Source organism: Hetaerina americana, unplaced genomic scaffold, assembly GCF_022747635.1.
Source record: "Hetaerina americana unplaced genomic scaffold, ioHetAmer1.1.p SCAF_28, whole genome shotgun sequence".
Lineage (NCBI taxonomy): Eukaryota > Metazoa > Arthropoda > Insecta > Odonata > Calopterygidae > Hetaerina > Hetaerina americana.
This window is the reverse complement of record NW_027286852.1, coordinates 75,385-99,642: the sequence shown is the minus strand read 5'-3', so window position 1 is coordinate 99,642 and position 24,258 is coordinate 75,385. Positions and strand designations below refer to the sequence as shown.

Below are 24,258 nucleotides of genomic sequence, written 5' to 3'. Positions count from 1 at the left end.
CCTTCAACTCAAAGCAACATATTTCTCAGATGCTGCCAGCCTTTCATTATATGTTAAATAGATTACTAAATATTCCACTCGCCATAAGTAATTTCACTGGAGAACTAAATAAATTGAAAATTGTTGCCAGGAGCGACGGGTAGAGTGAGAACTAAATTGTGAAAGAATGATTAATAGGAAATGCTTCATCAGAGCAAGGAGTCTTACTTTATTCATCCTAAAAATGATTTAGTCCAAAACTCTTCAGTACTATGTAACTTTTCCACCTGTTCTAGTTAATGCCCTCCTATTTTAACATTTAACTTAGCCTTTCTCTTTCTGGAAAATTACTTAAAGCTTGATCATCAGCAAACCTAACTGATTTCATGAATTCCCTGCCAGCTTTCCTTCGTACCTCCAGTTCTTCCAATGCCTCTTTAATTATTTCCTCCACATATGATAAACAGCTACGATGATAATGGGCAACCCTGCCTTACACCTCTTCTTAACACTGCCCATCCAACACTTGCACCTGAGCTGTCAGAAACCTTTACAGGTTGCAGATAAGTCTTCCATCCTTCCAATCTATTCCTATTTTCTTCAATATACTCTAAGATTTTTTCCCAATTCACACTATCAAATGCCTTTTCCAAATCTACAAAGCAGTTCCTGATGTATTTTATGTTCATCTCTATTAGTCTCCCATTTACTGCATTGGCATCACACGTGCCTCTCCCCTTCCTGAACCGAAACTGACTATCCTCGAAGTAATCATTTGCCCTGCTCTCTTTCCTTTTCTTGATGATCCTGAGAACCACTTTAGCTGGGTGGGAAATCAAACTTATTGTTCTGAAGTTCCGATTCTTTAGCCAAGAGATGGCGTCAGGGGGCTGTTTCACCCACCAAAGGAGAAATACACACGACACAAGAGGAAAGGACAGTGGGTTGGTTAGAATTCATACAACATCATACAGGAAAGGAACAGTGCGTTTCGTGGCATGCATAGCCAGAAGAAAGAGATGAGCCACATTGGCCAAATACACATTCAAACACGAAATCCCGCCAAACGGCGAATAAATACTCATTTATATAGAAACACATATAAAGAAAAGGGATAGGAACACACGGGGCGCTTGGCGACATATTAGACCCACGGATCTCAGGGTAAATTACGTTTCCTCGATAGCTCAAGTGGTTAAGAGCATCCGCCCGGCAAGTGGAAAGATGCGGTGTTCGAGTCCCGGTCTAGGAAATATTTTTACTCTTGTGATCCGTTCGATTCCGCCTTCCCCACCTTTATTGTGTTCGTCCTTTATGTGTGTTCCTATCCCTTTTCCTTATATGTGTTTCTGTATAAATGAGTATTTATTCGCCGTTTGGCGGGATTTTGTGTTTGAATGTATATTTGGCCAATGTGGCTCATCTCTTTCTTCTGGCTATGCGTGCCACGAAACGCACTGTATATATATATATATATATATATATATATATATATATATATATATATATATATATATATATATTCATACATATATATATATATATTCATACATACGACACTCACACGGTAAATTGTTCGAGCTTTCGGCCCTCTCAGAGGCCTTCTTCAAGAGAGACTGAAAATATGCTGTTGCTTTGGAAAGGGGAAAGAGGTATGGGCGGGGAGGGGAGGTGTGGAGAGAATGCTGGGAGGGAAATTAAAGGTGGCGGTTCAGGGTGGGAATTTTGAAAGAACGGCAAGCTAATATGTAGGCGGATTCACGAGTTCTCACTTCTATATTGGTGGCTGAATCAGGTAGGGATTCTAGGATGCTGAGAGCAAAACACTGGTCGAATGAAAGGTTGTGGGAATTGGCGTGTGAAGGGATAGGAAGAGAAGAGAGTGAGGCAGAATTGGAGGAGTACCAGTGATTATTCATTCGGATGGATAAGGAGGTAATGCATTCGCCTATGTAAAAGGAAGTGCAATGTTTGCATGATAAAAGATAAATAATATTTTTTGAGAGGCAATTAGCATGGGAACAAGGTGAGGGGGCAATGAGGGGATGTAGGGAGAGAGGAGTAGGCATAATAAGAGGACAAGTTTTACATCGGGGGCGGTTGCAAGTTGGGGAAATATTGGGAAATTTGTCACGGGGGGGCGCCAAAGGGTTGGTGGATCTCAGAAGGTTTTTGAGATTGGCGGGTCGTCTGTATGCGATAGATGGGCATTGGGGTAGTAAGGATGAGGTCGCGTCATTGTCATGTAAAATTGGAAACATTTCTTTAAGGAGGGTTTTCAGTCTGTGTGATTCTGGGAAATAGGCGGTGCAAAGGTTGAGTCCTGCGTCAGATGTGGGCTTGTTATTGTGTGGTGTGTGTGGTCGGGTGGAGTGGTGGATTTTATTTTGTAGTAACTTTTCTGGTTAACCGCGTTTGAGGAGTGCAAGATGTAGATTGTCAAGGTATTTGTTTAGAGTGGCTGTGGTGTTGCAAATTCGGTGTCCACGGATAGAGAGAGAGAGTTAGGAATCGAGCGTTTCGTGTGATGACAGCTAGTGTGGTGTAGGTACTGCTGATGGTTAGTGGCTTTGATGTGTACTGTAGTAGTGAATTTGTTGTTTTGAAGTGAGATGTCTGTGTCAAGAAAGGTGATGGTGGAGTCTGACTATATATATATATATATAGTCTGTCTGATGTGTGTGTGTGTGTGTGTGTGTGTATGTATATATATATATATATATATATATATATATATATATATGATGTGTGGGTCATGGAAGTCCAGGAGAGCCCATTACCTACCCAACTGACATTCGGGTTGATTACTATGTTTATGGTTTTTTTATGTGGATACACACACACATTTACCAGCACGTGATATTATTCACCCTAATGGGTTAAAAAGTGAGAAATTAGAAAGCTTTTATTCCAGTCTCATGAATTGTCATATTCTTGCATTAAATCTGGAACTCGTGAATTAAAAATGTGTATGTTATTAAAATAACATTCAGGATTTTTTGTGAAAATTCAAGGGTTGCATATTGTCTGACAAGCAATGTTTTTTCTGCCATGGCTTAATGCTTAAAATAGAAAATACTTGCGATAAGACTCCCATGTTGGATTTCAGGGACGATGATTCAGAAGATGGCAACATGCTGATTATGCACCCTAGCAAGGGGTCAATAGATGGTCAGTCGCAAGGGACGGGCGAGAGGGGTGGGGGAATGGGAGGTGGCGGGAACTCTGGCACAATGGGGATGAACCCATTCCTCGATGTCCCCAATGCTGCAACGGCTGTGGAGTACAAGAAGGGCTACGTCATGAGGAAGAGCTGCATGGACCCCAATGGAAAGAAGAGTTGAGTAGCTTCTGGTTTCATTTCTCTTTTTATTCTTTCCGAATTATATGATTTTGTTGCTCATGTGCTGCTTTTGTGAGCACGGGGTCAATCATACTATATATAAATAGTAGGAAGCACGATTTTTGATGGAAAAAATAAGTACTTTGGGAAAATCTCTGCACATATCTGAAAAGCCCAATAAATTGTTGAGCCTCACATATCCTTGAGCTAATGTAGGAATAATCAAGAATTAAATGGAAATGTTTTCCTAGTGCTATTACAAAGAAATAAGATGTATGCAAACTAAAAATTGATATAGTAACAGTGTGTGCCTTCGACTTTGATTGATTTCCAAGTCAACAAGAATAAATCAATCATTTAATTCTCAGTTTATCTGAATTAACAAAAACATCTGCAATCACACTATGTGCATATTCGTATTCTACTGTTCTAGTTAGTATACTGTAGAACATTGTGGGTACTTTATAATATTGTGTTTGCTGTAACAAAATTGCTATAGGTTTTGCTGAAAATGCAATCTAGCTTCCTGCAAATGTTGATACCTCTGAATACTTAAGAAGAAAAATGTTGATGCCAATGAAGATAAAGTCTGGTGAATGTTTTCTCCTGTTTATTTTAAGCTTATAAAGAAAAATGTCCCTCCCCGGACTACAACCTTGACGTGGTAGAAGGGCTTGTGAGTTCCGATGACCCCTAGAGCTGTGCTGGCGGGAGTAATAATAATTGCTCCTGGTAGGGTCACCCATGCCAGATAGGTCAAAGGTTAGGAGCCAGACGAAAGGTAGTCCACGCAGCGTCTGTTCCTCAGTGAGGCGGCTGCAATGGCGTCTGACCCCAGTGGGGCGGCCAATAGGTGATGGTGTCACGTTAAAAACACTATTGAGGTAGGCAACTTGAGGCCTTTGCAAAAATAATGTGCGTCATCATGGAAGCATGTGACGGAGACATTGAGATCCTTAGTCACCAGCACCAATCACTGAGGTTTAGCATCTTTACCTATTCCCCAAACATGCCTCCCTCCATTACTAACAATTAAACGATTGTTGCCACGCATCTATGCATTTTTTGCATCCCTTCAGATACATGGTCTCATAAACTCAAAACCCTTGAGTTGGATTATATCGGCCGTCACCTGCTAGGGAGTCGGTCTGAATCTAATATAACTTAACAAAGTAGCGAAATAGCGCTAGCCAACAGAAACACAGAGAAGCGCATGCTGTTTATATGCATATACATACATACATACATATATATATATATATATATTATATATATATATACATATATATATATATATATATATATATATATATATATATATATATGTTTTTGTCTGTGTCCACTAGTGCTAAGTGTTATACATTATTATTCACGTCCGTGAGTCTTTCAAAAAGTGTTATATATATATATATATATATATATATATATATATATATATATATATATATATATATATATATATATATTATAGAGCTATGCTAACAGTTAGAGATAAGGCGGGTAAGGTAATAGTTGACGCAGGAAAGATCCAAGAGAGATGGAAGGAGTATATAGAAGAACTTTATAGTAAAGAACTCAGACCAACAAAGTTAGACATTGAAAAAGAAAATGACGTAGAGGAAGACAGCTTAGGTCCAGGCATACTAGACAATGAGATAGAAAGGGCATTAAGGGAGATGAAACTAAATAAGGCCGTGGGGGTAGATAACATTCCCGTGGAACTTTTAAAATGCTTAGGAAAATGTGGGAGGAAGAGGCTATATGGGCTGATCCGTAGTATTTATGAGGAGGGAATCTGGCCGGAAGACTTTGTGAGATCAGTTTTAGTTCCTATTCCGAAAAAGGTAAAGGCCACGTCATGTGAGGACTATAGGACAATTAGTTTGATATCCCACGCAGCTAAAGTTGTTCTCAGGATCATAAACAAAAGGATAGAGAGTAGGGCAAATGATTACTTAGGGGATGATCAGTTTGGGTTTAGGAAGGGGAGAGGTACGCGTGATGCCATTGCAGTAATGAGATTATTAATCGAGAGGAATATAGAACACAACCAGGAGGTATTTGCCTGTTTCGTAGATTTCGAAAAAGCGTTTGATAGAGTGAATTGGGAAAAACTAATGAGTATTCTGCAGAAGATAGGAATAGATTGGAGGGAAAGGAGGCTAATCCGCAACCTGTACATGTCTCAGACTGCTCGGGTGCGAGTGGGGAACGGGGAGTCCGGTTGGGCAGTGTTAGGAAGAGGTGTAAGGCAGGGTTGCCCATTATCACCGTTGCTGTTCAACCTGTATGCAGAGGAAATGGTTAAAGAGGCATGGGAAAAACTGGATGTAGGAATGAAGGTGGGCGGTGAATTCATAAAATCAGTCAGGTTTGCTGAACCCCAAGCTTTAGTTTGTCAGTCAGCCAAGGGGCTGCAAGCATTGCTGAGTGAATTGGAAATTCAGTGCGACAGGTATGGGATGAGAATCAATATTAATAAAACAAAGGTTATGCGATTTTCTAGAAAGAAAAAGGCCAAGCTTAACATTAAAATAGGAGGGCAAAAACTAGAGCAGGTAGAACAGTTTATGTATCTCGGTAGTGTTTTGGACCAACACGGTCAAAGTAGTAGGGACGTAAGGAGAAGAATTGCGCTAGGCAAAGAGGCTTTCACAAGGAGGATGGAGTTGATGACGGGGACTTTGAGTAAGGATGTTAAGAAAAGACTCGTAAAAACTTTGATATGGAGCGTAGCTATGTACGGTGCGGAAACGTGGTCATTGAAGCAGTAGGATAGACGTAGATTGGAGGCTTTTGAAATGTGGGTGTGGAGAAGAATGGAGAAGGTGAAATGGACAGAGAAGAAAACAAATGAGGAAGTACTTGGTATGGTGGGCGAAGAGAGGGGTTTGTTGGGAGCAATCCTATGGAGGCAGGAAAAGTGGATGAAGGGGGTGTTGACCGGCAGTGGGATGTTGAAGACTGTGATAGAGGGTAGAATGTTGGGCAAACGAGGAAAGGGAAGAAACAAGATAGGGATGTTAGACGGGATGAAGGGAGGAAGAAAGTACTCGGAGATGAAGAGGGACGTGCTATAGAGTAGGATGATGGATTTTGTGTTTTGTTAGGAGCAATAAAATATTTGTTTGGTAGTTGTGTCCATCCAAAAACCTACCTTAACCGGTAGATTACCTTAAAAAATATATATTATATATATATTATATATATATATATATATATATTATATATATTATATTATATATATATATTATATATATATATATATATATATATATATATATATATATATATATATATATATATATATATATATATATATATATATATATATATATATATATATATATATTATATATATATTATATATATTATATACATATTATATTATATATATTATATACATATTATATATATTATATATATATATATATATTATATATATATATATATATATATATATATATATATATTATATATATATTATATATATATATATATATATAATGTATAACACTTAGCACTAGTGGACACAGACAAAAACACAGAAACACACAAAAAGGGACGGGTTTGGAGGGGAATCCCTTCGGAATTCCCCCCCCACCTTCCCCTTCTATCCATCGCTCCAGCCCTCGTACTCCCTTCAGTTCTGTCCCTCTCTTCCTTGATAAAGGTGGCAACGACCACCGAAAATTCGAAAAATAGTGAGTCTCTTTTTTTGTGTGTTTCTGTGTTTTTGTCTATGTCCACTAGTGCTAAGTGTTATACATTATTATTCACGTCCGTGAGACTTTCAAAAAGTGTTATATATATATATATGCGTGCCACGAAACGCACTGTATATATATATATATATATATATATATATATATATATATATATATATATATATATACACGGAGAGCGACTGTTCCTCAGTGAGGCGGCTGCAATGGCGTCTGACCCCAGTGGGGCGGCCAGTAAATGATGGTGTCAGGTTAAAAACACTATTGAGGAAGGCAACGGGAAACCACATCAATCATCATTCCCAAGATTTAAATAATAGACAATGCAGAGATTTTGAGTCCTGGCAACTACGGGGCTCGGCCCAATCAGCCGTGTGTCGTGCCCGGCAGCGGGGTAGGCAAGGATTCCTCGGTCGTCATCCCACAAAACCCTTGGAAGGGAAAACCAGCAGCAGCAGGACAGAAGACGCGGGAGAAGAAGACCAAATTAGTTATCATAGGAACTTGGAATGTTAGGATGATGATGAGGACAGGGAAATTAGAGAATGTTAAGCGAGAGATGAAAAGGGGAAATATAGATATTTTAGGTCTATGTGCGGTGACATTGAAGGATAGCGGGGATTACTGGAGTGATAAGTACAGAATAATATACAGCGGCGGGGTTGAGAGCCAACGAGGGGTTGCCATAGTATTGAATGAAGAGGTAGGAAGAAGCGTAGTCAACAAAGAGCAGGTAATGGATAGATTATTACTAGTAGGGATAAAAGCAGAACTGAAGAACTTGGTTAGTATTCAAGTGTACATGCCACCAAGCAACCATAAGGAAGAAGATGGCGATAGGATATACGATCAGTTAGAGGACATAGTAGCGTGTGTTCCTGCAGGGAAACATTTGATAGTGATGGGGGATTGGAATGCGACGGTAGGAGATGGAAGAGCTGGTGATGAGGTGGGGGACTACGGTTTACACACGAGGAATGACCGCGGGGAGAAAGCAGTTGAGTTCTGCAGGAGACAGGGGTTAGTCATCACCAACACTTGGTTTAGACACCACAAAAGACGCAGGTATACATGGAAAATGCCAGTTGACTCAGAAAGGTATCAGCTAGATTATATCCTTGTTAGACACAGGTTTAGGAACAGTGTGATAAATTCGCACAGCTTCCCGGGAGCGGATGCGGACTCTAACCACAATGTAGTTGTTATGAAATGTAGCGTCCGTTTCAAAAAGATAAGGCAGGGGTGGTGAGTTAGAAAATGGAATGTAGAAGCATTAAATGGATTGAAAAGGTAGGAATACAAACAGGGGGTGGAGGTAATCATGGAGGATGGTAAAGAGCTAAGTACTATCGAACAAAAATGGGAGAGTATCAAGAAAGGGTTGTCGAAAGCCGCAAAAGACACTATTGGAACCGTTAAGGCTAAAAGGAGTAGGAAACCATGGATCACGGATGAGATGATTACAAAGATGGATGAGCGGCGAAAATGGAAGAATGTAAATACAGAGTTAGGCAAAATGAAGTACAAAGAATTGAACAATACATTGAGGCGGGCAACAAATAAAGCAAAAGAAGCATAGTGGAAGACGCAGTGCGAGGAGATGGAAAGTCTGCCGAGGAAGGGTGAAATTGGTGTGCTGCATAGCAATGTTAAATCTTTATCGGGAAGTAAGAAAGGGAGATCTATTCTAACAGTTAGAGATAAGGCGGGTAAGGTAATAGTTGACACAGGAAAGATCCAAGAGAGATGGAAGGAATATATAGAAGAACTCTATAGTAAAGAACTTAGACCAACAAAGTTAGACATAGAAAAGGAACATGACATAGAGGAAGATAGCTTAGGTCTAGGCATACTCGACGATGAGATAGAATGGGCATTAAGGGAGATGAAACTAAATAAGGCCGTGGGGGTGGATTATATTCCCGCAGAACTATTTTTTAGGAAATGTTTAGGAAAAAATGGGAGGAAGAGGCTATATGGGTTGATTCGTAGTATCCATGAGGAAGGAATCTGGCCGGATGACTTTGTGAGATCCGTTTTACTTCCTATTCCAAAAAAGGTAAAGGATACATCATGTGAGGACTACAGGACAATAAGTTTGATATCCCACCAGGGACGTTGATTAAGGATATTAAGAAAAGACTCGTAAAAATTTTGATATGGAGCATAGCTATGTACGTTGTGGAAACGTGGTCATTGAAGCAGGAGGATAGACGTAGACTGGAGGCTTTTGAAATGTGGGTGTGGAGAAGAATGGAGAAGGTGAAATGGAGAGAGAAGAGAACAAATGAGGAAGTACTTGGTATGGTGGGTGAAGAGAGGGGTTTGTTGGGAGAAATCCTATGGAGGCTGAAAAAGTGGATGAAGGGGGTGTTGACCGGCAGTGGGATGTTGAAGACTATAATTGAGGGGAGAATGTTGGGCAAACGAGGAAAGGGAAGGAACAGGATAGGGATGTTGGATGGGATGAAGGGAGGAAGAAGGTATGCAGAGATGAAGAGGGACCGGATGTAGAGTAGGATGTTGTGTTTTCATAGGAGTCACAAAATATTGATTTAGGATCTGTGCCCATCCAAAAACCTACCTTAACTGGTAGATTACCTAATAAAAAAAAGAAAAATGTGTGGTTGATGAAAAATGTTGTAACAGATTTTAAGTTCCGTCTCAACACACTAAAATAATACCTCACAAAGCTCAGTTCTTTATATAAGGAGAGGTTTGGTTCAATGGATGAAAAAAATCATCTTTTTATCATAAATACAAATCAAAACACTTTAAGTATTCTTGTGATTACATAACAAGGTGCAGGATTAAAATTTTTAGCTGTCAATCCAGTGTCCTGTGTATTGGATGTATATGTTTTAACTTCTCTTTAAGGCATTGAAAAGCCAAGCTAAGCGTGGTCACTATTTAATCACTGACAGTTGCTTATTGTGCCCGGGTCTCACCCATCTTGCACCCTTTCTCCTCTGCAAGAGGTGACCCCATGAGATTCCGGTTGGGTCGCCAATCCACTGATTGTGTCACATTATAAACACTATTGAGGAAGGCACCAGATAACCACATCAATTATTTATCCCAAGAAAATATGTTGGAAAAATTGTTAAAGTAGTCCTGGTAATTACGGGGTTGAGGTGACTGGGCTGTATGCCATGCCCGGCAATGGAAGAGGCAAGGCTTCCATGGTCTTCTTGGGTGCAAAAAATCATTGAAAAATAAATTGACAATTACAGCAGGGAAGAGAACTGAGCTAGCAAGTCTTGGAATGTAAGGATAATCTTGAGGAAGGGAAAATTAGAGAATATAACAACAACTGGAGTGATATTTATAGAGTAATATAGAGCAGAGGGGGATGAGAGACAGTGAGGGATAGTCATAATATTGAATAAAAAGGTAAGAAGAAGCATAGTCAACATCGAGCAAGAAATTGATAGAATACTATTAGTAGAAGTAAAATGAGAACCAGTGAACTTGGTCATTGTGCCACACATGCCACCAAGGAATCATAGGGGTATACGATCAGTTAAAGGACAATTATTTCCTGCACAGAAACATTTTAGAGTGGTATAGAACAGGAACATGATGGTGGAGAGTGGAAGAGATGGTAGCAAGGTGGGGTACTACGGTTTAGGCCAGGGATGGTGAACCTTTTGGCGAGTGTGTGCCAATGTTGATAAAGTGCGAGTACACTTATGACTCGCATACCAACCCATCAAATGAGAAAGAGGTATCAAGTTATTTCATGTCTTTAAGATACAAAGGACGTTTTTGTAGTACAAAAAATTTTAATGTTATTCATAATTATTTGTTTTGAAGTTTAAATGTTTTATTAGAATTTTTAGTGAAGGTAATTATATGAATTATATACCCTAGAAATTCACTAGCAGTCATATGCATATTATATTTTTTGTTTGTGTAGAATTACATGAAATTGCTATCAAATGAGAATTTATGTGAAACAAAAGGAAAAAATTTGTGAGAGAATTAGGAATAATGAGAAGAGTATTGGGGAATGGTAAGGAGAAGGTTAAAGAGTAATAATATCTTTCACTAGTTAGGCCTCATTTAGAATATGCTGCTAGTATTTAGGATCCTAATGCATATTTTACTGTGGAATTTATTCCTGTGTAACTATCAGTTCGATAAAAATGCTGTTAATATATGGGACCCTCGTGAAGTTGGATTGGTGGAGGTGAAAGGGATCATCTGCAGCATAGAGGAGCAAGATCTTTAAAACTTTGTAATGATAAACTGATTAGTGTATCAAAATTATTAGAGGAGCTAGGTTGGCAATTATTTACTAAGTAAAGGTTAAAATACAGATTAAATCTCTTGCATATATTGGAAGGATGTTTCTTAACCAATGATGTGGAAAATGTATTGGTAGCCCTGTGGTACTATGGTATGAGAGATGATGTAAATAAATTTAGAGAGATTAAGTGTTGGGGAAATAAATTTAATTTTAATTTTTCCCCCGGACAGAAAGGGATAAAAATAATGTTTTCCGACCTAGAAAGTGGAAAAAGTGTTTTGGGTGAAAAGAAGTCTGGTCTGTAATCACCCCCCGCCACACAACATAGCAGTGGCTTGCAGGGTACTATGTGAATGAAATGTAAATAAAAAACTGCCTTTTGTTGGAGGAATTATGTAATAAATGCAATAATTTTCTTTGAGTTAGGAGAAAAATAGGTCAAATATTCCCCTGGGAAATCGGATGTTATAATTAAATAAAATGAAGTGTAGTGAAAGAAAGAGAGCACTCCAGTGGTGGTATCAAGACCACGGGCATATTCTGACAGTTGCGGACAATCTACTAGTCTTGCGCTATCACATATATGGAATATGAAAACAATGTTTGCTGTGTTTTGATGTGAATGGAAATAAATTCTTCTGCTCAGAAAATGTTTGACCTCCGGAAGTCTTAGGGAATGCTCCGATGGCAGAGGCTACTGACATGTATGGCACTCTTCTTTGCCTCGGTCTGATCAATATTAGTTTCTATTTCAACCCAGCGATCTAAACTCACCCTTGAATTGCACCCGCGGCACTCTCCCTTCTCTCCATGCCAAAAGATTGGTCTGCATGACACTCAAGGCATGCGTGCAGCCCAGGGTAAAGGACAGGGAATGGCCGCAGGGAGAAAATAATTGAGTTCTGTAGGAGATAGAGCTTGATCATGGCCTCTTGTTTTTGGCATTACATGGTTGGCTTGGAAAATGGATTCCGGAAGTTATCTGATAAACCTTTTCCAGGCACAGGTGTAGAAATGGCGTGGTTAATTTGCACAGTTTCCCAGGGATAGATCATAATTCAGTATTAATGAAATTTTACATTTGATTCAAGAGGATAAAGTAGGGGATATGGTTTAGGAAATCGATTTTGGAAGAATTAAGTTGAATTGATAGAAATGAGTACCAGCAGGCTGCAGAGAAAATCATTTGTCAGGGCAGGGAGTCAGATACAGTAGATGAAATGTGGTAAACTGCCAAAAATGGGGGATTCAAAGCCGCAAGCAAAACGGCAGAGATGATAAATAAGAGAAGGATGAGGAAACCATGGATTAGAGATGATGTGATTAAGATGATGTATGTGAAAAGGAATAGAAGATAGTAGTCACAAAATCAGGTAGGAGGAAGTACAAAGAGTTAAAAGATAAATGTAGTAGCAAAACTAATGTCGCAAAAAAAGTTTGGTGGAAGATGCAGTTTGAGGATTTGGAAAGGTGGGAAAGGAAGGGTTGATATGGTGCACTGTACAGGAAGGCACTGTGAGGAAGTTAGAAAGAAAATCCATGCAGTCTAAACCAAAGGTGCATGAGGACAATGATTAATTGAACCTGGTAAGGTTCAAGAGATATGGAAGGAATATATAGAGGAACTAAATGGCAAAGACATAAGGCCAGCGACCATAGGCATAGATTAGGATAGTTTAGGTGCAGACATTCTTGATTCTGGCATAGAAAGGCATTAAAGGAGTTGAAATTAAACAAGGCTGTGAGGGTAGATAACTTCCCCACCGAACTATTTAAGGGTTTAGACGAATGTGGGAGGAAAAGTTTTTATGGGCTAATTGATGGCACCTCCCTTACTTTTCAAATATGCCATATATGTTGGAGTCTCATGTCATTTCAGATCAGCGTTTTTACTTCCAGATATTAGATTGAAGGTATTGATTGCATACAAATAGAACAAGGATGTTGGTTTTGAAAATTGAATGTAAAGGCACTAATCAGTTTAGAAAGGAAGAAGTATCAGCAGACTATAAAGAAAATGATAATAGAGCAAACGGAGCTGGGTACTATATAAAAAGGTTAAAATATTAGTGCATAGTATTTAACAAAAGGTTATCGCACTATCAGGAAGTAACAAGGGAAAATCTGTGTAGGGAAAGGACAAGGAAACCATGGATCACGAATGAGATGGTTGGAAAGGTAGGTGAGAAAGGAAATGGAAGAACGTAAATGCAGAGTTAGGTAGTACAAAGTACAAAGAGTTGCATAACAAAGTGAGACGAGCCAAAAATAGAGCAAAAGAAGCGTAGTGGAAGATGCAGTGTGAGGATATGGAAAGTTTGCAGAAGAAGGGTGAAATTGGTGCGCTATACAAGAAGGTTAAAATACTATTCGGGAAGTAAGAAGGGAAAATCTGAGTTAACAGGTTGAGATAAGTCGGGATAAATCCTTATTGAAACAGAAAAGATCCAAGAGAGATGGAAGGAATATATAGAAAAATTGTATGGTAAAGAACTTAGGCCAACAAGGTTAGACATAGAAAAGGAGCATTACATAGAGGAAGATAGCTGAAGTCCAGATGTACTCGACGATGAGATAAAAAGGGAATTAAGGGAGATGAAAACAAATAAGGCCGTGGGGGAAGACAACTTTACTGTGGAGCTACTAAAAGGGTTAGGAAAATGTGGTAAGAGTTTTTAATGGACTGATTTGTTGCATTTATGACGTAAAGATTTGTTTGCAGAACAATTTTAGATCCCTTTCCCCAAAAAAGGGAAATGCAGCCACATGTGATCACCATAGAGCAATGCTTGATTTCATACGCAGCTAAAGTGAATCACCGAGTCAACAACAGGAGGTTAGAGAGCAGGAAAAATGAATATTAATGGGATGAACAGTATAAGTTTAAGAAGGGGAGAGGCACGGGTGATGCCATTGCAGTAATGAGGTCACTAACAGAGAGGAATGTAGGATACTCTCAGGATATATTTTCTATTTCCTAGATTTCAAGAGTGCATTTGATAGAGTAAATTGGGTAAAATTGATGATTGTATAGGAGATAATAGGAGTAGTTTGGAGGGATAGGAGACTTATCTGGAATCTGCACCTTTGAGTAGTTCAATGGCAATGTTTTCCACCTCCACTGTTTATTTGATTTCAGTTCCCTTAATGCTCTTTCTATCCCACTGTCCAGAAAGCCTGGACATAATCGTCATCTATGCCATACTCCTTTCCTCCTGTCATCTATCTTTCTAATTAATTCATATTAAGCCATGGTTTCTTTCTCCTCTTCTTATGAAAAGTTTCTATAGTTTATTTTTTGGCTTTCAATATCTGATATATTCCCAATTTTCCTTGATAGTACTCTCTTCCTCCCTTCATCCTGTCCAACATCCCTATCCTGTTCCTTCCCTTTCCTCGTTTGCCCAACATTCTCCCCTCAATTATAGTCTTCAACATCCCACTGCTGGTCAATACCCCCTTCATCCATTTTTCCTTCCTCCATTGGATTTCTCCCAACAAACCCCTCTCCTCCCTCTCCATACTTAGCACCTCCTTTGTTTTCCTTTCTGTCCATTTCACCTTCCCCATCCTTCTTCACACCCATATTTCAAAAGCCTCCAATCTTCCTCAACCATCCTACTTCAGTGACCACGTTTCTGCGCCGAAAATAACTACGCTCCATATCAATGTTAAAATGAGTATTTTCTTAACATCCTTACTCAACGTCCCGGTCATCAACTCCCTCCTTTGCCTAGCGCAATTCTTCTCCTTCCGTCCCTACTACTTTGACCGTGTTGGTCCAAAACACTACCGAGATACGTAAACTGTTCTACCTGCTCTAGTTTTTGCCCTCCTATTTCAATGTTAAGCTTGGCCTTTTTCTTTCTAGAAAATCGCATAACCTTTGTTTTATTAATATTGATTCTCATCCCATACCTTTCGCACTGAATTTCCAATTCACTCAGCAATGCTTGCAACCCCTGGCCTGACTGAAATACTAAAGCTTGGTCATCAGCAAACCTAACTGATTGTACGAATTCCCCCCACTTTCATTCCTACCTCCTGTTCTTCCCATGCCTCTTTAATCATTTCCTCTGCATACAGGTTGAACAGCAACAGTGATAATGGGCAACCCTGCCTTACACCTCTTCCTAACACCGCCCAACCGGACTCCCTGTTCCCCACTCACACCTGTGCAGTCTGAGACATGTACAGGTTGCGGATTGCGCCTCCTTTCCATCCCATCTATTCCTATTTTCTGCAATATACTCATTATTTTTTCCCAGTTTACACTATCAAAAGCTTTTTCGAAATCTACGAAACAGGCAAATACCTCCTGGTTGTGTTCTATATTCCTCTCGATTAATAATCTCATTACTGCAATGGCATCTCGCATACCTCTTCCCTTCCTAAACCCAAACTGATCCTCCCCTAAGTAATCGTTTGCCCTACTCTTTATCCTTTTGTTTATGATCCTGAGAACAACTTTAGCTGCGTGTGATATCAAACTTATCGTCATGTAATCCTCACATGATGTAGCCTTTACCTTTTTCGGAATAGGAACTAAAACTAATCTCACAAAGTCTTCCGGCCAGATTCCTTCCTCATATATACTACGAATCAGCCCATATAGTCTCTTCCTCCCACATTTTCCTAAACATTTCAATAGTTCCGCGGGAATGTTATCCACCCTCACGGCCTTATTTAGCTTCATCTCCCTTAATGCCCTTACTATCTCATCGTCGAGTATGCCTAGACCCAAGCTATCTTCCTCTACGTCATGTTCCTCTATGTCTATTTTTGTTGGTCTAAGTTCTTTACGATAGAGTTCTTCTATATATTCCTTCCATCTCTCTTGGATCTTTCCTGCGTCAACTATTACCTTACCTGCCTTAGCTCTAACTGCTATCGTTGATCTCCCTTTCTTACTTCCCGATAAAGATTTAACTTTGCTGTACGGCACACCAATTTCACCCTTCCTCTGCAGACTTTCCATATCCTTTTACTGCGTCTTCCACCATGCTTCTTTTGCTTTATTGGTTGCCTGCCTCAATTTATTATTTAATTCTTTGTACTTCATTTTGCCTATTTCTGTATTTACATTCTTCCATTTTCGCCGCTCATCCATCTTTGTAATCATCTCATCTGTGATCCATAGTTTCCTAGTCCTTTTAGTGTTAATGGTTCCAATAGTGTCTTTTGTGGCTTTAGACAACCCTTTCTTGATACTTTCCCATTTTTCTTCGATAGTACTAAGCTCTTTACCATCCTCCATTATTTTCTCTACCGCCTGTTTGTATTCCTTCCTTTTCAAACCATTTAATGCTTCTACATTCCATTTTCTGACACGCCGCCCCTGCCTTATCTTTTTGAAACGGACACTACATTTCATAAGAACTAAATTGTGGTCAGATTCCGCATCCGCTCCCGGGAAGCTGTGCGTATATATCACACTGTTCCTAAACCTGTGTCTAACCAGGATATAATGAAGTTGATACCTTCCTGAGTCACCTGGCATTTTCCATGTATTCCTGCATCTTTTGTGGTGTCTAAACCATGTGTTGGTGATGACTAACCCTTGTCTCCTGTAGAACTCAACTGCTTTCTCCCCGTGGCCATTCCTCGTGTGTAAACCGTAGTCCCCGACCTTGTCACCATCTGTTCCTTTGCCTACCGTCGCATTCCAATCCCCCATCACTATCAAATGTTTCCCTGCAGGAACACACGCGATTATGTCCTCTAACTGATCGTATATCCTATCGACCTCTTCTTCCTTATGGTTACTCGGTGGCATGTATACCTGAATAATAACCAAGCTCGTCGGTTCTGCTTTTATCTCTACTAGTAGTATTCTATCCGTTACCTGCTCTATGTTGACTACGCTTCTTCCTACCTCTTCATTTAATACTATGGCAACCCATCGTTGGCTCTCATCCCCACCGCTGTATATTATTCTATACTTATCGCACCAGTAATCCCCGCTATCTTTCCATGTCACCTCGCATAGACCTAAAATATCTATATTTCCCCTTTCCATCTCTCGCTTAACATTCTCCAATTTCCCTGTCCTCATCATTGTCCTAACATTCCACGTTCCTATTTTAACTAATTTGGTCTTCTTCTCCTGCGTCTTCTGTCCTGCTGCTGCTGGTTTTCCCTTGCATGGGTTTGGTGGGATGACGACCGCGGAAGCCTTGCCTCCCCCGCTGCCGGGCACGACACATGGCCGATTGGGCCAAGTCCCGTAGTTTCCAGGACTCAAAATCTCTGTATAGTCCATCATGTTAATCTTGGGAATGATAATTGAGGTGGTTTCCCATAGCCTCCCTCAATAGTGTTTTTAAGGTGACACCATCACTTACTGGCCGCCCCTCTGGGGTCAGACGCCATTGCAGCCGCCTCACTGAGGAACAGAAGTTCCGTGGACTACCTTTCGTCTGGCTCCTAACCTTCGACCTATCTGGCATGGGTGACCCTACCAGGAGCAATTTTTATTACTCCCACCAGCACAGCTCTAGGGGTCATAGGAACGCACAAGCCCTTCCACCTCGTCAAGGTTGTAGTCTGGGGAGGGCAATCCAGTTAATGGTTTGGTATTCCATTTCCTAACCAACCGCTCCTGGCTGATCTTTTTGAATTGGATGCTACACTTCTTAATTACTAAATTTTAATGGGTGTTCACATCCACTGCCAGGAATCTGTTTTAATTGGTCCACTATTCCTGAATCTGTGTCTAAGGCTAATTTAATCTAACTGATACCGTTCTGAGTCCTCTGGCATTTTCCATGTATACCTGCGTCTTTTGTGGTGTCTAAACCAAGTGTTGGTGATGGCTAACCCCTGTCTCCTGCAGAACTCAACTGCTTTCTCCCCATAGTCATACCTCATACCTAAGCAGTAGTCCCCCATCTCAATACCATCTATTCCTTTGCCTACCATTGCGTGCCAATCCCTAATCACTATCAAACATTTCCCTGCAGGAACAAATGCGATTATGTCCTTGAACTGATCGTATATCCTATCGGAAATCCTATCAGCATATTCCTATTTATGATTGCGCCATGGCATGTTTACCTTAATAATGACCAAGTTCATCGGTTCTGCTTTTACCTCTATTAGTAATATTTTATCCGTTGCTTGTTCTATGTTTACTACGCTTCTTCCTACCTCTTTATTCAATATTATGGTAACCCATTGTTCACTATCTTCACTTCCACTTGTACATGTATTCTGTAGCGTAGGCATAAGTCGTAAGCAGGGTACACAGTGCATCTGGGCCTTGAGGTCCAAGAACTGAGGTGACTGGGGATTTTCAAATTTACCAAAACTTGTTCAGCAGTTTATTATTTATGTTATTTAGTTGTCTCCACTGAAAAGAGGTATGAAGTATTTGTGGCTTCCCAAGGTACTCAGCAAAGAAGAATTAAATCCCCTCGCAGAGGTGGTCATTGTGGATCTGCTGTCTGTTTACAGAAGTGTCATTGGATTTATCAGTCTTGCATGGTAGAATTATTCCCGGTCGCAGAAATGACGTGTTTGCGTTGGCAGAGTGTCTGTAGAAGAATGTACCCATCAATGCTATGGCAATTGAGGGAAAAAATGTAATAATAATAATGAGTCAATCGTACAAAAAACATTATGGCTTTTCAATGCAATAATTTCAGAGTGTAAAAGTCATTCGCCTTGACTCTCTGAAATTGTTGCATTGAATTGCAAATTAGCGGATGACTCCGTTAAAAGTTACTGTTGCGGCTTCTCCCGCAGTTTCTTTGGAATTATGAATATTGAAAAGGATGTTCCTGACCAAAGGGTGTGGTGAAGCCCATTGGTCAGGATATCACCGAGGCTATAATGCAGTGGCATACATTGGTTTATAAGCCAATCCAAGAACCAGAAAGGCATTCAATACAATCCTCCATGCTTGATTCATTAAAAAACTACATAGAATGAATTTAGACATTTAGGTTTAATAGTGAATTAACAACCTTAGAGCCTTAAAGCAAAATAAGTGACATATTCAATGAAAAGGTAGGAGTGACCTTGGGAGTTTCCCACTGTTGAGACAAAGTTGATCCAGGTGATGATTGGAGAAAAGTATAATGGAAAAGTGAAATACCTTATAATAATCATCGTGAAATCTCTAGAGTAATCGTTGTAAAGGTCAGTTTGATAGGCAGTGGAAATCCTCGTATGCAATTTGAGAATGGGAGGACACCATGCCAGAGATGGCCAAACTGCAAAACCTTTCTCCAGCTAATGTGGTGGCTAATGAACCTGTCTATTCTGAGAAATTAAGATGATTTATTTATGGAATGTAAATAATATATTTTTATTCTTTTAGAATGCAATACAATACATAGGTGTTGCTATGGAAGATAGTGTAGATTCACGCTGTATGAAATGTTAATAGTATACACAATGTGCACATTGCCAGTAACTTGGAGAAAATGCATTAGCCTCATAAAAATGTATAAAATATGTATTTGCAATCTCTTTAATGCCTCACATCTCCTTCCTTTGAGTCATTTAAGAACTTTGAATTCGCGGGCAGTAGGTCCAATCTGACAATCTACTTTATGGACATAATGTGGAAGATAAAGCATGATCATTTATAGCATTATTGATGTATCAACCAAAAAATTAAAATTCTCTAAATAATAATAAAATGTGAGGAACAGGGCAATGTTTTAAGAAACCTTTGCCAAATGCTCCTCCGAAATGTGCTTACAAATGAACCTTGTGGAAGAGGACTGGAGAATAATCCTAAGTATTATTAATAAAGGCAATTAACTGGTTTTAATAAAGCAAGATAAATACTTTTTCCAAGGCCCTCATGCTGTACTACTGGATATAATTTCAACAAATGCTTATGAGTCAACATGGATAACAACTGATCAAATTTGGCACTCATAGAATGTAAATTGTTTGAGGAGAATGTATTTATTACTTAAAGATAAGAGCCTTATATCACTATGGAACTACTACTCCAGTAATCCCTGCTATCCTTCCATCACATCTCGCTCAGTCTGAAAACATTTCTATTTCCTCTCTATCTCTCTCGATCTGCCACTCTGTAGTTTCTAATTTTACTGCTCTTATTATCATCCTAACATTTCAAGTTCCTATTCTAACTAATTTGGTCTTCTTCTCCGCATCTTCTGACCTGCTGCTATCATTTTACCCTTGCAAGAGTTTCATGGGATTTCAACCGCATTAGCCTTGCCCCTCCCGCTACTGGACACAGCCAATTGGGCCAAGTCCCGTAGTTACCAGGACTCATATTCTCTATATTGTCCATCATTATGTTCGTGGTAATGATAATTGAGGTTGTTTCCAGTTGCCTTCCTCAATAGTGTTTTTAACGTGACACCATCACTCAATGGCCAACTCACTGAGGAACAGACACTGTGTAGACTACCTTTCGTCTGGGTCCTACCTTTTGACCTATGTATCTGGCATGGGTGACCCTAACAGGAGCAATTATCATTACTCTTGCCAGCACAGAACTAGGGGTCACCCCCAGTTAAGTCTGTAATCCATGAGAATGGTTCCTGCATTAAATTATCTTATTTATTTGTAACCAAAATAAATATATAAATCCAAACACTTCAAGTCTTTGAAGGATTCTGCATTCTCGGGTTTCAGCATGTTGTTGTTTAATGCTAACAACAGTTTCGCCAAAGTTGCATTCAGCGTCTTCAGGTCAAAGATGAGGGACTCAGATTTTTGTTATCCAAGTAATCTGAGTCCCTCATCTTTGACCTGAAGATGCCGAATGCAACTTTGGCAACTTGTCAGCATTAAACAACAATGCAGTGAAACCCGAGAATGCAGAATCCTTGAAACCACCACCGCGAAAACCTATGCAGCCATATACTTCCAAGTTTTTATTTTACCAGTATAAGCCCTTGTTTTGTCTTTTGTGCTGCTGCTGCTATCTAATCACACTTGCTAGGTTTTGGTGATGAGATATCCATGGAAGCTTTGTCTTTCCTGCTTCCAGGCACAGCACATGACACATTGGGCCTAGGCCTGTGGTTGCCAGGATTCACATCTTTGCTTATGCCCTGCAAAAATTCATGGGATAATTATTTAAGTGTTGCCTTCCTCAATGGTGTTTCCATTGTGACATCATCACTCAAACGGCCACCACACTGGGCTCAGAGGCCTTGACGGCCACCCCACTGAGCAAATATTACCTTTTTCCAGTCCTATTAGTGCAGGATGAATGCAGTCCATGAACCCTCCCCGACACACTGCGCACACCCCCACCCTATCCTCTTCCCACCCCTCAGAACTCCTCTTGAGTGCCTCACGTACATGCACAATACCATGAATGGCATTCATTAATATTTAATGGCCTACAGTTTAAGGCTGGTTTTGGATATACATGTTGACTGAACACCATTTAATTTTTTAGTTTTGCCGATCAAGACACAATCTGATACCCCATACCACACTTATTCCAAAATGTTCTGCTTTCTCTCCCAAAGCAGTAACATTGGGAGAAGTGCACTTGCATATGCTGCCAGTTTTTCTACTTTAAACAACACACCCATTATTTAATATAAGCAATTAATAACCATTTCTGCCTGAATTCACTAATCTGCCTTATTCAACTGATGGCCACCATAGGGATATACAATTTGAAAAATGAGCTTGATATTGACCGTATAAGTGGTGCAAGTGGGCCTCCACTCTAGGCAAAAGATGCTGCATTGGTGACTGACCAAATTCTCTGATGGCTCTAACTTGGATAATAGAAAAAGTATGGTTTGCTTGCCTGAGTCTGACCCTGCAGGATATTTAAATAAATAACTTCAACGTTTTTCTGGAAACGGAAATGAAAACTATTCCAATACCTCTTTTTAGCCGAAACACTCAATGGATGATGTGTCACCTAAAGTGGTAATGTGGGGGGTTATGGCAATGCTCGAGGAAATAGTTGTATCATCCACTTCTGGATTCATATTCACATTTTTCCTTAAAATTGGCTGCAGGATTGGCTCAGCATATTATTTAAATGTTTATGTTTGTAATATTTGGTCATCACCAGTCAGCAGATGACATTTAAAAAGTACTTAAGTTTTCTGTCCAATGGCATTAATGATGAATATATCAAACTGTGGTCAAGGTCTTGAATGATTGAAATGTTTTGGCCCTTGCCATTGGCTGCTCTTAACTTCGTTCTTTCTGCATTTTGCATGTTAACAAAAGTTTCCCATGGCTGTTATATTTAAGTCACATTAGGAAATGTAAATGGTAGGTAATTTTTGACTTAAAATGTGGCTAGATGTATGTCAACATAACTTCCATCCGATAAGAAATATTCAGAGAGTTTTTCCAAATAAAAAAGGCAGGTATGAAAAATTTTAGTCTTTGAATTAATAAAGAACCTTCTCTACCCATTCCAAAGATGCTATGTGTGTAATACTTTTAGCAAATGATCCTCTGTGTTTGTGATTTCCTGCTGGTGTAGTTGTTGGGATCAGCCACTGAAAAATTTTATACATATTATTGTAATAGGGAAATGCATGCTATGAAAATCCTGCATATTCATAAAAATGAATGATAAATAATTATTAATAAAATCATGGTCAATATCCTTATGAATATGGCATAAAATGCTGACATTGATGGGAAAATCTTTTAAAAATCTGGAATTAGCCTAATATGTGATAGTTAAATCATTGGTAATAATGAGAACTCAGTAAGGCAAGTGATTTGCAGGAATCATGAGCTCTTATTGTATCCAGATTCCACTTTTCTTTTGTATTGGATGCATTTGATCTTAAAATTATGAGCAATTAATTTAGATTTATTTGTTAGTGTCAATTAGCTTTGAATTCACTTGGAATGACGTATCCTTTTCCCCAGCTCCATTTGGGAAGAGGGGATGGAAAATGTTCTACTGCACCCTAAGGGACTTGGTCCTCTACCTGCACAAGGATGAGCATGGTTTCCGTCGTGGGAGGGAAGGTTCAGCCATGTATGAGAGCTTCCACAATGCTGTTCGCGTGCATCATGCACTGGCAACAAAGGCAGCTGACTACACAAAAAAACAGCATGTTTTTCGGCTGCAAACAGCAGATCAAGCAGAGTACCTCTTTCAGACAAGGTGAATCCACGACAAAAACAATGTGCCTAATCATGATATTTAATTAATATGTGTGACATTTATTTATGTCCTTGTAAATATAATGAGTCTCATCCAATTGAGAATTATATCATAAACTCACTAGAAATTACTTTGAAAGATCAAATAAATGTCTTTATCATGCAAAATATGATTGGTCGTATACATTCAGTCCTAAAGTGAGGTCGCATTACTTCCACTCTGTTTTTAGGTTGCAGAGATGGACTGATGAGTATCTCTGATCAGCAATTCTGGGTGCATGTCACGAGTATCCCTTTGCGCCTTGATTGCACAATATCAGCTCTCGGGGTGTGTGAGCAATTTCATTACGCTTCCAGACTTTGTTGTGTTAAAAAAATGTGCTCTTTCTTATTAAGCGTGACATACTGAATAGCCATGTCATACTCAAAACAATGCCAAACTCCTTCCCACCCATGCCTCACTTCAACATTTTTACTTCAAGAGCACTCCAACAGCATGTGAGCACATTTGCATGATGTGATAATGCCATTCGTATGATTATAGGGTTTCAAAAGGGCGTTTTACTTTGTAGTAGTAGTGTTTAGGGGAGGCAACCGAGTGCTGAGGTCATTTGCACCATAGGGGATGGACAGGAAAGGATGAAGGGCGGAGAGAAACCCGGCGTTGGCATTAGCCTACTCTTTACGAAAGGCGCCAAGGGGTCCGCAGCTTAATGTCCCATCCGACGGACAGCGTACTCATTCAAAGTGCCTTCCACAAAGCACACCTCAAATAGGGATCGAGATACCTCTGGAAAATATTCAACACCGCCGGGATTGGAACCCGAGCCCTCTGGGTGGGAAGCCAGTACGTTAGCCAC

General features: G+C 39.6%; 1 protein-coding gene across 1 annotated transcript in view; it reads left to right on the top strand.

The window, feature by feature from the left end:
• The window catches only part of Efa6 (Exchange factor for Arf 6), a 211,216-nt gene that overhangs the window by 165,022 nt on the left and 21,936 nt on the right, over positions 1–24,258 (top strand). Inside the window, exons 8-9 of the mRNA XM_071586938.1 lie at positions 3,089–3,318; positions 23,159–23,399. Of these exons, the coding sequence (XP_071443039.1) occupies positions 3,089–3,318; positions 23,159–23,399 (471 nt within the window). The remainder of the gene's footprint in view (positions 1–3,088; positions 3,319–23,158; positions 23,400–24,258) is intronic.